Source organism: Pleurodeles waltl, chromosome 11 (genome assembly GCF_031143425.1).
Source record: "Pleurodeles waltl isolate 20211129_DDA chromosome 11, aPleWal1.hap1.20221129, whole genome shotgun sequence".
Classification (NCBI taxonomy): Eukaryota; Metazoa; Chordata; class Amphibia; order Caudata; family Salamandridae; genus Pleurodeles; species Pleurodeles waltl.
The window spans coordinates 939,951,555-939,964,434 of NC_090450.1; the positions used below are offsets into that span (position 1 = coordinate 939,951,555).

Consider the following 12,880-nt stretch of genomic DNA (forward strand, 5'->3'; position numbering starts at 1 on the left):
TCTGTTATAAAAACAGGTAACATCTTTGTGTGTGCTTGTATCCATATAGCCAAAACGGCACCTATTGCATTGTTCCTTACATTCTGTACTTGAGTCTCATCACAATCGAAAAAGACAATTGTAAATTACTAATCTGTGGTTCTAATTAAACAAAGGCTACGCAGAAACAGCCAGTATGGGTAGTCATCTCTGTTGTTTATGGTGACCACACAGGAAAAATGGCATCTGGTGTGTCCTTCCTCAGTCTCTATGTTTAAGTGGTTCATAGCAATTGAAAAAATACATCCAAGTTACTCGTTTTATGGAGTAATGACAGAAGGAATCTTTTGCAGGAAAACCTTACTTTGTTACTTAAATGTTACCTTCCTATTTGATAATAAGTGTACTTCATGTAGTACTGTTATATTCCCCAGCAGATCTTCTTTAGACCCTCGCCAAATTAAGAATAAGTTATCAATATATCTGAGCAACATGCAAGGATCGTTCTTCGACATGTTAGTTCCCAGGATGTGGTCCTCCTCAAATGTATGCATGAAGGCATTGGCATATAATGGAATATAAATTGTATCTGTAGATATTCACATGAAAGTATTGGCATATGGTGGAGCTGGTGAAGAGCACATAGTCGTCCTGCATACCGGCAGACTGTATGCTTATGTGTGAATAAATGGTGCTGCTATTGCTTTTTATGCCAATTTATTGTACAAAACAACGCCATCAGTATCTGCTATTAATAGGAAGAAAAACAATAGCATGAAACCAAGAACAAAAAATAAACAAGAAAACAAATTCACAGTGACAGGAAGAGTAGGGAAAACTTTACTTATGGACAGTAAATGTGCAAAGGTTGTAAGCTGTAAAATGATTTACAAACTTGTAAGACTTTCAGTCCAGAAACCAAATGTAAGTATTTAAGATCCACCTACTGTTCTGTTACCACTCATGAGTAGGGCTTTGGGTACATGTTAGTGTTTGACATGTTTGTCTTCATTCGCATTACTAGCTCTTTAAAGATGGACTGTATTGAGGGGTTGGTTGTGATCACAACTGAAAGCCAGATTTCACTTGGCAAGGAAAAAGAGCATGGCTCACCTGTATATTTGTAAGCTGAACAAAGCTGTCACATTTTTTGGGTATCGCAAAAGTATGCTCATTTTGAGAATTGGGAGGAAACGTTTATAGTTCGGAAGAAGGCAGAAGCCCTGTCCTGCATGGCAGTTGTTCATGGATTGCTTTAAGGCCTGTATTTATTATGTTTTAACCCGTTTTACTTGGCTGATAGGTTGGTAGGCCCATCTTCCTCCAGTAGGTCCTCGCCACAGTACTTTGTCCCGCTGTCGGCGAATGGTCTCTAGTTCTTTAGTACATAGTTGACAATCTCTTGAGGGTGTGGGTTATGGTCCTGACTTAGGCTGAGTTGACATCAAATGAGAAGTGCTTTGTTCAGAGCACTCGGGAGGCTAATCTATGGTTTTCAACGCTGTGGCATTTTGTCACGGCGAGTTTGAGATTCACCCGTTGGCGATGGAACCCCAGCGCAGAGTATTGCAGAGGATGTAAAGGAAGGGCACACGGGACAGGCCTGGGCCTCAAGTGCTTGATCTTAGCTGAATGTTTCTGGCCTGCTTCCCTTCCTGCTCTATGCTGGTAAGTCAAAAGAATATGAAGAGAGGGAATAAGGAACTGCACTTGCAGCCAGGTCATGATCTTGGTAAATGTGTTCACTTTCAGTGTGGGGGCTCATAATTCTAAATAAAAACAGACTGAATCTTCACATTAAGAGGCAATCCTAATATGAATTTAATGTTTTTGAAGCACTACTGTGGCACAATAGAAACAACAGAAAGGTAGTTTCTCACCTAACTGTACAAGTAGAAAACTCCAGTGGGAATGGCCTGGCTCTCACTGTAATGGCATTTCTGAACTGGCATGCCTTATGCTACGTTATGATTCGTTGGTGGCTGGGCAGAATCTGCCCTGGAGAGTGGACTCCCTGCATTTATCATAGGCAGATATTAAGGAAGCTGGAGAGAGACGGTACCTTTTTCTTGTGGCACATAACACACACCACGAGTTTTTCTGTGGAATGTTCCCAGCAGCTAAAGTCCTTCAGTGCCTATTTCTACTGCCACAGAGGAAGGCATTCGCTCCTGGTGCCCCGCCTCCGGTCGGCTGGTAAAGGACCCGGTGCCACAGTGGAGAAGTTTTAGTTCAGGTTGTTTTTCAATTGGTGGCCTCTGCCTAGACGGTTTGTCTGCTGCTGGCATCGATGGTAAAAATCTCCTAATTGCATCAAACATTTCTGGCACTTTTGTAGAATCCATGCCTCCAACCATGCCCTTTATGCTTCCTTCCACAATATAAACGATGCAGCTTCCACCTGACTGCCACGGAGAAGCAGAACCTTTCTTGCCAGCAGCAGAAAAGTTGTAAATTGGATCGTTCCTGGCTAAATAGCCTGATAATTAGCCATTTAATTATACTAATGTTGCTTTAGAGCCGGTCAGTTTGGGTGAACCAGATAGAAAATATTTTGGAGAATCTTTAATCCTAGTAATACAAGACAGTTCTTGTTCCACGCCGTCTTGTAATAGTGAAGGACTTTAATAGCCTCTAAAATATCACCTACGATACAACGGAAGCACTGACCTTTATATTTCTTTACAGCAAACCCTGGACTCTGGCAGAATTGGCATTGCCTCACAGGCCTTGGGCATTGCACAGGCCGCCCTGGACTGCTCTGTGGATTATGCAGAGAAGAGACTTGCCTTTGGGTCATCAATCAGCAAACTACAGGCTATTCAGGTGAGTTACATATTGAAGTGTTTATTTTAGTGTTTTCTGTGCTATCAAATGGTTGGTGTCAGGTTTGTAGGGCGTTACAGATTACCATTTGGGCTATGTGTTTCTGGCTGTAGAGACCGGGCAGGACATTATTGGAATGGATTACTTATAAAGCACTTACTGGTGCCCAAAGGTGGAATGGCTCTAGAACTCGTGGCCAGCTGTAGATGGGCTCAGCAACAAAGAGAAGTTTTAAGAGATCTTCTGATTAAGAGATGCTTTTCCATCCCCTGGAGGTGGAGCGAGAGAGAGAGCATTGTAGATGGTAGGAACTCTTAGAAGAGCACTGCACTTGCCCTAATGCAGTGATGAATAGCCACAGTGGCAAATAACTGGATCTGAGAGAACGCTTATGAGAATATCTGGGCAATAGAATTTGGTGAAAGGTAGTGCCAGACTCATAAAAAGCCTTCTGACACAAGCAATATACTTATAGTACAAGGGAAACCTGAGGGATTACTAGGGACCTGGGGATCAGTACTATTGCAAAGCACAGGGGTCCCTGTGATAACAGTAGTATTGTGAGATGACCAGACATTGTACATTCAGACAGTTTTAAATACAAATTAAAACATATACGGAGACCGACAGAATCTACATGGAATTTCAGTGGTGTGAGAAAACAATCTTCGGTGCTCAAACAATTGTGATGCTTATGTGCAACATATAAATATTTATGTATCTCAAATTAAAATTACAGTTACATCCCAAATGTTGCATACTTATCCTAGTACTTTGCACTTATCATGCATATTTATTTATACTTTGCACATAAGCATCACGATTATTTGAGCACCAAGGGCAGTTTTTTCACCCCACTAAAATTCCACGTAGATTTTGTCAGTCTCTATGTATGTTCTGACATTTATTAAACATTGTCACTGTGTATAATATCTTTTCATCTCACAGTACTACTGTTATCATAGGGACCCTTATGCCTTAGCGATCGCCAGTACTCTGGGAGAAGTCGTACTGATACATTCTGAATGCCTTGCAATCTGCGGTGGAAGAGACCGAAGACCTAGATAACCAGCATTAGCATAATATAGCCTAGAGATGGTGGTGTCACTGACCACCGCTGCTTAGTGTCAAATGGGAATGAATAAATGAAAAACATAGAGACACCACTGCTCTAATCGTCGAAGACAGATTGAAATCTCCACAACCCAGAAGTCTTTTGACTTTTCCCACTGGTTGGGGGTGGTGGTGGAGATGGGGGTGTTTCATCTCCAAGAGAAGCAGGCGAAAGTATTGAGGACCAATGAGAATTACAGCGTAACACCAGTACCTCCATTTTTGGTCCATTCAGTCTCAAGTAAATTACCATTCATTTGATGCAAAGTGTCCTGTAGACTGTCATTCCCTCTTGGAGTTAGAGAAAGATTTGTTGAGCATAAAAATCAACTGGATGTCATCAGCTTAGAAAATAACTCCAAAAACATAATTCTTTATAATTTGGGGAAGAGGGCCCAGGGCCGCTGTTTGTATCTTCATAACCTCTTCCTCCACCTTTTCCTATCCTGTTTGTGCGGAGGTGTCCACCTCCGTGGTGGTGACTTTTGCACACATAGGTATATGTTTTAGTAGTTAATGTGGGCAGGACTAGGAGAAATTGTTGTTATATGGTGTATACGTACTACTAAAAGGAAAGTAGAGAAGTAGTGCATTTTAGGCAGGATTTAGGGTGGGACATGCTGAATCAAACCGACATCTACAAGAGTCAGACAATTGCTATTCACAAACTACATTTCTAAAGTTACCATAGCTCTGCAGATGTCAATAGAGGCTCAGATGTACTCCAGCACAGTTGGCCACTCACAGGTACTGCAACACATTCCCACAGAAAAAAAATGCAAATAAAATATCACCCTATAGGAATTAACGTTAACTTAATTACATTATTTGAACATTACATTTTATATTTATAAACAGTCTTAAAATGTTTATAGTTACAATTTTTTTTAAAATATGGCAATAACTTTAATCTATGAGTAAACACTTAACTTAAAAAAAAAAGTCAATTCAGCACAACTTTCAGCATAATTTACTACATATTAAATAATAGAAATGTTAGAGATGTCCTTTTTTTGTTTATTTATAAATTAATATTTACATAATGAATACACATTTAGTTTGGCCTAATGTGCTGCAAAATATGTCTGTGTTGTGTTAATAAATATTTTTTTAAAAATTACTTTATCCATTAAAATGTTTGTATATATTTTTAAAGAATATTAAACGTTTATAATGTTCCTTATACTTTCCTAAAGGTAGATTTCTTATGTGTGCAAAGATTGTAGGAGGCTGCACCTGCTGATTTTATTGGGTTGAGAAATGTAAATCACAACCCCCTAATGGTAAATAGCAAAAACATGCAGCTACACCTAGATGTAGTAGTAAATATACACAGGTGGATGTTCGTGTGTGTGTGTGTGTGTGTGTGTATATATATATATATATATATATATATATGTTCGATGGCATGTGTAGCTGCAGATACACATGCTGTGCACAGTCCGCCGTCTGGTGTTGGGCTCGGAGTGTTACAAGTTGTTTTTCTTCGAAGAAGTCTTTTCGAGTCACGAGACCGAGGGACTCCTCCCTTTTCGGTTCCATTGCGCATGGGCGTCGACTCCATCTTAGATTGTTTTTTTTCCGCCGTCTGGTTCGGACGTGTTCCTTTTCGCTCTGTGTTTCGGGTCGGAAAGTTAGTTAGAATCTCGGAAAAAACGTCGGTATTGTTGCGTTCGGTATCGGGTTAGTTAGAACAAATCGACACCGAATTTTGAAGAGCTCCGGTGGCCCTTCGGGGTAATTTCGATCCCCCGTCGGGGCCTGGTCGGCCCGACCGCGTGCGACTTCAAGACTGATGGAACGGACCCCGTTCCGATTCTGTCCAAAATGCCATAACAAATATCCGTATACGGATCTGCATTTGGTCTGTAACTTGTGCTTGTCCCCCGAGCACAAGGAGGATACGTGTGAGGCCTGTCGAGCGTTTCGGTCCCGGAAGACGCTGAGAGACCGAAGAGCCAGAAGACTACAAGTGGCGTCCACGCCCACAGGTCCACATCGGTTCGAGGAGGAAGAAGAAGAAACTTTCTCCATCCACGAGTCGGATTCCGAAGAACTCGACGCCGAAGAAACGTCAACCGTGAGTAAGACGTCGAAAATTAGGACTCACGAAAAGTCCACAAAAGCCCAGGGGACGCCACCGCCGACAGGCCATGGCTTAACCCAAAAACAAGGTGACCGAGCCAAGGCACCGAAAATGGGCATGCTCGTGTCGAAGTCATCCGACTCCGGTCGTGATACCGCCACACAGCAACCTCGGAGCCGAGACAGCGGCTCTGAGAAACCTCGGCACAAATACGGCGCCGGAAAGATTCGGCACAGAGACACCGAGCCGAAGCAAAAGAAAATTTCTTCGGAGCCGAAAAGAACTTCCGAAAAGGTTTCGGTCCCAAAACACCCAGCCTCGGAGCCGAAAAGTAGTTCCTATACAGAGGAACAAGGGCTAACCACCCAATTACATAGATTTGGAGAGGACCTTCAAACTGTGGAACCTGACCACACACAGAGAAGGCTTCATATCCATGAAGATACAGGGAAGATAACCACTCTTCCTCCAATCAAGATCAAAAGGAAACTTGCCTTTCAACAAGGGGACAAGCAACCACAGGCAAAGGTGGCAAAGAGAACAACCCCACCACCTTCTCCACCGCCATCAACACATGCATCACCAGCAACCACTCCACCACTAATGCACTCACCAGCTCATACAATGAGTCAGGATGACCCCGATGCATGGGATCTCTACGATGCTCCAGTGTCTGACAACAGCCCAGACTCTTATCCCACAAAGCCTTCGCCACCTGAGGACAGTACATCTTATACACAGGTGGTCGCAAGAGCAGCCGAGTTTCACAATGTATCATTACATTCGGAAACAATTGAGGATGACTTTCTCTTTAATACCCTATCCGCAACCCATAGCCAGTACCAAAGTCTTCCCATGCTCCCAGGAATGCTAAGACATTCAAAACAAATATTTCAGGATCCAGTTAAAGGCAGGGCCATAACTCCAAGGGTGGAGAAAAAATACAAGCCACCACCCACAGATCCTATATATATTACAACACAACTGACACCGGACTCAGTAGTTGTGGGGGCAGCTCGTAAGAGAGCCAACTCTCATACCTCAGGCGACGCACCACCTCCGGACAAAGAGAGCCGCAAGTTTGATGCTGCGGGTAAAAGGGTTGCAGCACAAGCAGCAAATCAGTGGCGTATTGCCAACTCTCAGGCACTTTTGGCAAGATACGACAGGGCTCATTGGGATGAAATGTAACATTTCATCGAACACTTACCCAAGGAGTTCCAAAAAAGAGCGCAACAAGTGGTGGAAGAGGGGCAAAGTATCTCCAACAATCAGATACGGTCTTCCATGGATGCAGCAGACACAGCTGCAAGGACAATAAACACCGCAGTCACAATAAGAAGACACGCATGGCTACGCACTTCTGGGTTCAAACCGGAAATCCAACAGGCTGTGCTCAATATGCCGTTTAATGAACAGCAATTGTTTGGGCCGGAGGTAGACACTGCCATTGAGAAACTCAAAAAGGACACCGATACAGCCAAAGCCATGGGCGCACTCTACTCCCCGCAGAGCAGAGGCACATTTAGGAAAACACCTTTTAGGGGAGGGTTTCGAGGTCAACCCACAGAAGCCACAACCTCTCAAACAAGACCTACCCTCCAGGGGCAATATCAGAGGGGAGGTTTTCGCAGACAATTTAGAGGGGGCCAATTCCCCAAAAATAGAGGAAAATTTCAAGGCGCCCAAACCCCTCAAAATAAGCAGTGACTCACAAGTCACACACCCCCATCACATAACACCTGTGGGGGGAAGACTTAGCCAGTTTTACAAACTTTGGGAGGAAATAACAACAGATACTTGGGTACTAGCAATTATCCAGCATGGTTATTGCATAGAATTTCACCAATTCCCTCCAAACGTCCCACCGAAAACACACAAGATGTCAAAACAACATATAGATCTTCTAGGACTAGAAGTTCAAGCACTGCTACAAAAGGACGCAATAGAATTAGTACCAATTCAACAAAAGAACACAGGAGTTTACTCACTGTACTTTCTAATACCCAAAAAGGACAAAACTCTGAGACCAATACTAGATCTCAGAACACTAAATACCTACATAAAATCAGACCACTTTCACATGGTCACGCTACAAGACGTAATCCCACTGCTCAAACAGCAAGACTACATGACAACATTAGATCTAAAGGATGCGTATTTCCATATACCAATACATCCTTCACACAGGAAATACCTAAGGTTTGTATTTCAAGGAATACATTACCAAGTCAAAGTGTTACCATTCGGAATAACAACTGCGCCAAGATTTTTTACAAAATGCCTGGCAGTAGTAGCTGCGCATATCAGAAGGCAGCAAATACATGTGTTCCCGTACTTAGACGACTGGTTAATCAAAACCAACACGCTAAAACAGTGCTCACAGCACACAAAATATGTCATACAAACCCTTCACAAACTAGGGTTCTCCATCAACTACGCAAAGTCACATCTTTTACCGTGTCAAACGCAGCAATACTTAGGAGCGACAATCAACACAGTAAAAGGGATTGCCACTCCAAGTCCACAACGGGTTCAAACATTTCACAAAGTAATACAGGTCATGTATCCAACACAAAAGATACAAGTCAGAATGGTAATGAAACTACTAGGCATGATGTCTTCATGCATAGCCATTGTCCCAAACGCAAGGTTACACATGCGGCCCTTACAACAGTGCCTAGCATCACAATGGTCACAAGCACAGGGTCAACTTCTAGATCTGGTGTTGATAGACCGCCAAACATACATCTCGCTTCTATGGTGGAACAGTACAAATTTAAACCAAGGGCGGCCTTTCCAAGACCCAGTGCCACAATACGTCATAACAACAGATGCTTCCATGACAGGGTGGGGAGCACACCTCAATCAACACAGCATCCAAGGACAATGGGACATACATCAGAGATAGTTTCACATAAATCACTTGGAAATGTTAGCAGTATTTCTAGCGCTAAAAGCATTTCAACCCATAATAACCCAGAAATACATTCTTGTCAAAACAGACAACATGACAACAATGTATTATCTAAACAAACAAGGAGGGACACACTCAACACAGTTGTGCCTTCTAACACAGAAAATATGGCATTGGACGATTAACAACCACATTCGCCTAATAGCACAATTTATTCCAGGGATTCAGAACCAGTTGGCAGACAATCTCTCTCGAGATCACCAACAAACCCACGAATGGGAAATTCATCCCCAAATACTAAACAATTACTTTCAAATTTGGGGGACACCTCAAATAGATCTATTTGCAACAAAGGAAAACTCAAAATGCCAAAACTTCGCATCCAGGTACCCACAAGATCAATCCCAAGGGAACGCTCTATGGATGAACTGGTCAGGGATCTTTGCATACGCTTTCCCCCCTCTCCCTCTCCTTCCATATGTAGTAAACAGGTTGAGTCAAAACAAACTCAAACTCCTACTAATAGCACCAACATGGGCAAGGCAACCTTGGTACACGACACTACTAGACCTGTCAGTAGTACCTCATGTCAAACTACCCAACAAACCAGATCTGTTGACACAACACAAACAACAGATCAGACATCCAAATCCAGCATCTTTGAATCTAGCAATTTGGCTCCTGAAATCCTAGAATTCGGACACTTGCACCTCACACAAGAATGTATGGAGGTCATAAAACAAGCTAGAGAACCTACCACTAGACACTGCTATGCAAACAAGTGGAAAAGATTTGTGTATTACTGCCAGAATAATCAAATTCAGCCATTACACGCATCTCCAAAAGATATAGTAGGATATTTACTACATTTGCAAAAATCAAATCTAGCCTTCTCTTCCATAAAGATACATCTCACAGCAATATCAGCTTACCTGCAAATTACTCATTCAACTTCACTATTTAAAATACCAGTCATTAAAGCGTTTATGGAAGGCTTAAAAAGGATCATACCACCAAGAACACCACCTGTTCCTTCATGGAACCTCAACATTGTCTTAACAAGACTCATGGGTCCACCTTTCGAGCCCATGCATTCTTGTGAAATGCAATACTTAGCGTGGAAAGTTGCATTTTTGATTGCCATCACATCTCTAAGAAGAGTGAGCGAGATTCAGGCATTTACCATACAAGAACCATTTATTCAGATACATAAAAATAAAGTGGTTCTAAGAACAAATCCTAAAAAAAATCCAAAGGTTGTCTCACCGTTCCACTTAAATCAAACGGTAGAATTACCAGTGTTCTTCCCACAACCAGATTCTGTAGCTGAAAGAGCACTACATACATTAGACATCAAGAGAGCACTAATGTACTACATTGACAGAACAAAACTAATTAGAAAAACAAAACAACTATTTATTGCCTTTCAAAAACCTCATACAGGAAATCCAATTTCAAAACAAGGCATTGCCAGGTGGATAGTTAAGTGTATTCAAACCTGCTATCTTAAAGCAAAGAGAGAGCTGCCTATTACACCAAAGGCACACTCAACCAGAAAAAAAGGGGCTACCATGGCCTTTCTAGGAAATATTCCAATGAACGAAATATGTAAGGCAGCAACATGGTCTACACCTCATACATTTACCAAGCACTACTGTGTAGATGTGTTAACTGCACAACAAGCCACAGTAGGTCAAGCTGTACTAAGAACATTATTTCAAACTACTTCAACTCCTACAGGCTGAACCACCGCTTTTGGGGAGATAACTGCTTACTAGTCTATGCACAGCATGTGTATCTGCAGCTACACATGCCATCGAACGGAAAATGTCACTTACCCAGTGTACATCTGTTCGTGGCATGAGTTGCTGCAGATTCACATGCGCACACCCGCCTCCCCGGGAGCCTGTAGCCGTTTAGAAGTAGATCTTGAACAATTGTACATTTGTAAATATATTACTTTAACCTTTATTATGTACATACGTATTAATTCCATTGCATGGGCACTATGACTAACATACACAACTCCTACCTCACCCTCTGCGGGGAAAACAATCTAAGATGGAGTCGACGCCCATGCGCAATGGAACCGAAAAGGGAGGAGTCCCTCGGTCTCGTGACTCGAAAAGACTTCTTCGAAGAAAAACAACTTGTAACACTCCGAGCCCAACACCAGACGGCGGACTGTGCACAGCATGTGAATCTGCAGTGACTCATGCCACGAACAGATGTACACTGGGTAAGTGACATTTTCCATATATATATATATATATATATATATATATATATGTTCGATGGCATGTATAGCTGCAGATACACATGCTGTGCACATCCTGCCATCTAGTGTTGGGCTCGGAGTGTTACAAGTTGTTTTTCTTCAAAGAAGTCTTTTCGAGTCACGAGATCGAGGGACTCCTCCCATTTCGGCTCCATTGCGCATTGGGCATCGACTCCATCTTAGATTGTTTTTTTTCCGCCATCGGGTTCGGACGTGTTCCTTTTCGCTTCTGGTTTCGAGTCGGAAAGTTAGTGAGAATCTCGGAAAAATCGTCGGTATTGTTTGCGTTCGGTATCGGGTTAGTTATAATAGATCGACACCAACTTTTGAAGAGCTCCAGTGGCCCTTCCGGGTTTTTTCGATCCCCCGTCGGGGCCTGGTCGGCCCGGCCACGTGTCTCTTCAAGGCTGATGGAACGGACCCCATTCCGCTTCTGCCCAAAATGCCATAACAAGTATCCATATACAGATCAGCATCTGGTCTGTAACTTGTGTTTGTCGCCAGAACACAAGGAAGATACTTGTGAAGCCTGTCGAGCGTTTCGGTCCAGGAAGACACTAAGAGACCGAAGAGCAAGAAGACTGCAGATGGCGTCGGCGCCGACAGGACAAGGGCGTTTCGAGGAGGAAAAAGAAACCTTCTCCATCCAGGAATCGGACTCAGACGAGCTCGATCCCGAAGAAACGCCGAAAACCGTGAGTAAGACGTCGAAACATAAAACTCACAAGAAGATCACAAAAGCCCAGGGGACGCCACCGCCAACAGGCCATGGCTTAACCTGAAAAATAGGTGACGAACATCGGCACCGAAAAAGGGCACGCTGGTGTCGAAGTCATCCGACTCCGGTCGAGATACCGCCACACAGCAATCTCGGGCTCGAGATAGCGGCTCCGAGCAAGTTCGGCACCGAGACAGCGGCACCGAAATAAGTCGGCACCGAGAGACAACGATGCCGAAAATAAAAAAGGTTTCGTCGGAACCGAAAAAAGTAGCCGACAACGTTTCGACACAGAAACATCCGGCCTCGGAACCGAAATCAAGTTCCTTTCACAGAGGAACAAGGACTGTCCACACAAATGAAAATACATAGGTTTGGACAGGAATTAGAGACAGTGGAGCCAGACTACACCCAAAGAAGGCTCCACATCCAAGAAGAAACGGGGAAGATCAGCACTCTCCCTCCTATTACGATGAAACCAAACTTGCCTTCCACGAGAAAGACAAGCAGCCACAGGCAAAGGTGGCTAAACAAGTAAGCCCGCCACCGTCTCCACAACGCTCGCCGCAACCATCACCGGTAGCCACTCCACCTATGATGCAATCCCCGACTCATACAGGGATGATTCAAGATGACCCTGACGCGTGGGATCTTTTATGATGCGCCAGTGTCAGATAATAGTCCTGACTGTTTTCCAGCTAGACCGTCGCCACCAGAAGATAGTACAGCCTACGCACAGGTGGTTTCGAGAGCAGCGGCATTTCATAATGTCAGCCTGCATGCAGAGCCCATTGAAGACGACTTTCTATTTAATACACTGTCGTCCACACACAGCCAGTACCAGAGTCTCCCCATGCTACCTAGAATGCTAAAACACTCCAAACAAGTGTTTGAGGAGCCTGTAAAAGGAAGGGCCGTTACTCCAAGAGTGGAGAAAAAATATAAACCGCCACCAACAGACCC

General features: G+C 43.4%; 1 protein-coding gene across 1 annotated transcript in view; it reads left to right on the forward strand.

The window, feature by feature from the left end:
• Nucleotides 1–12,880, forward strand: part of ACADS (acyl-CoA dehydrogenase short chain) — a 67,325-nt gene that overhangs the window by 32,660 nt on the left and 21,785 nt on the right. The window contains exon 7 of the mRNA XM_069215056.1: nt 2,668–2,805. Coding sequence (XP_069071157.1) covers nt 2,668–2,805 — 138 coding nt within the window. The remainder of the gene's footprint in view (nt 1–2,667; nt 2,806–12,880) is intronic.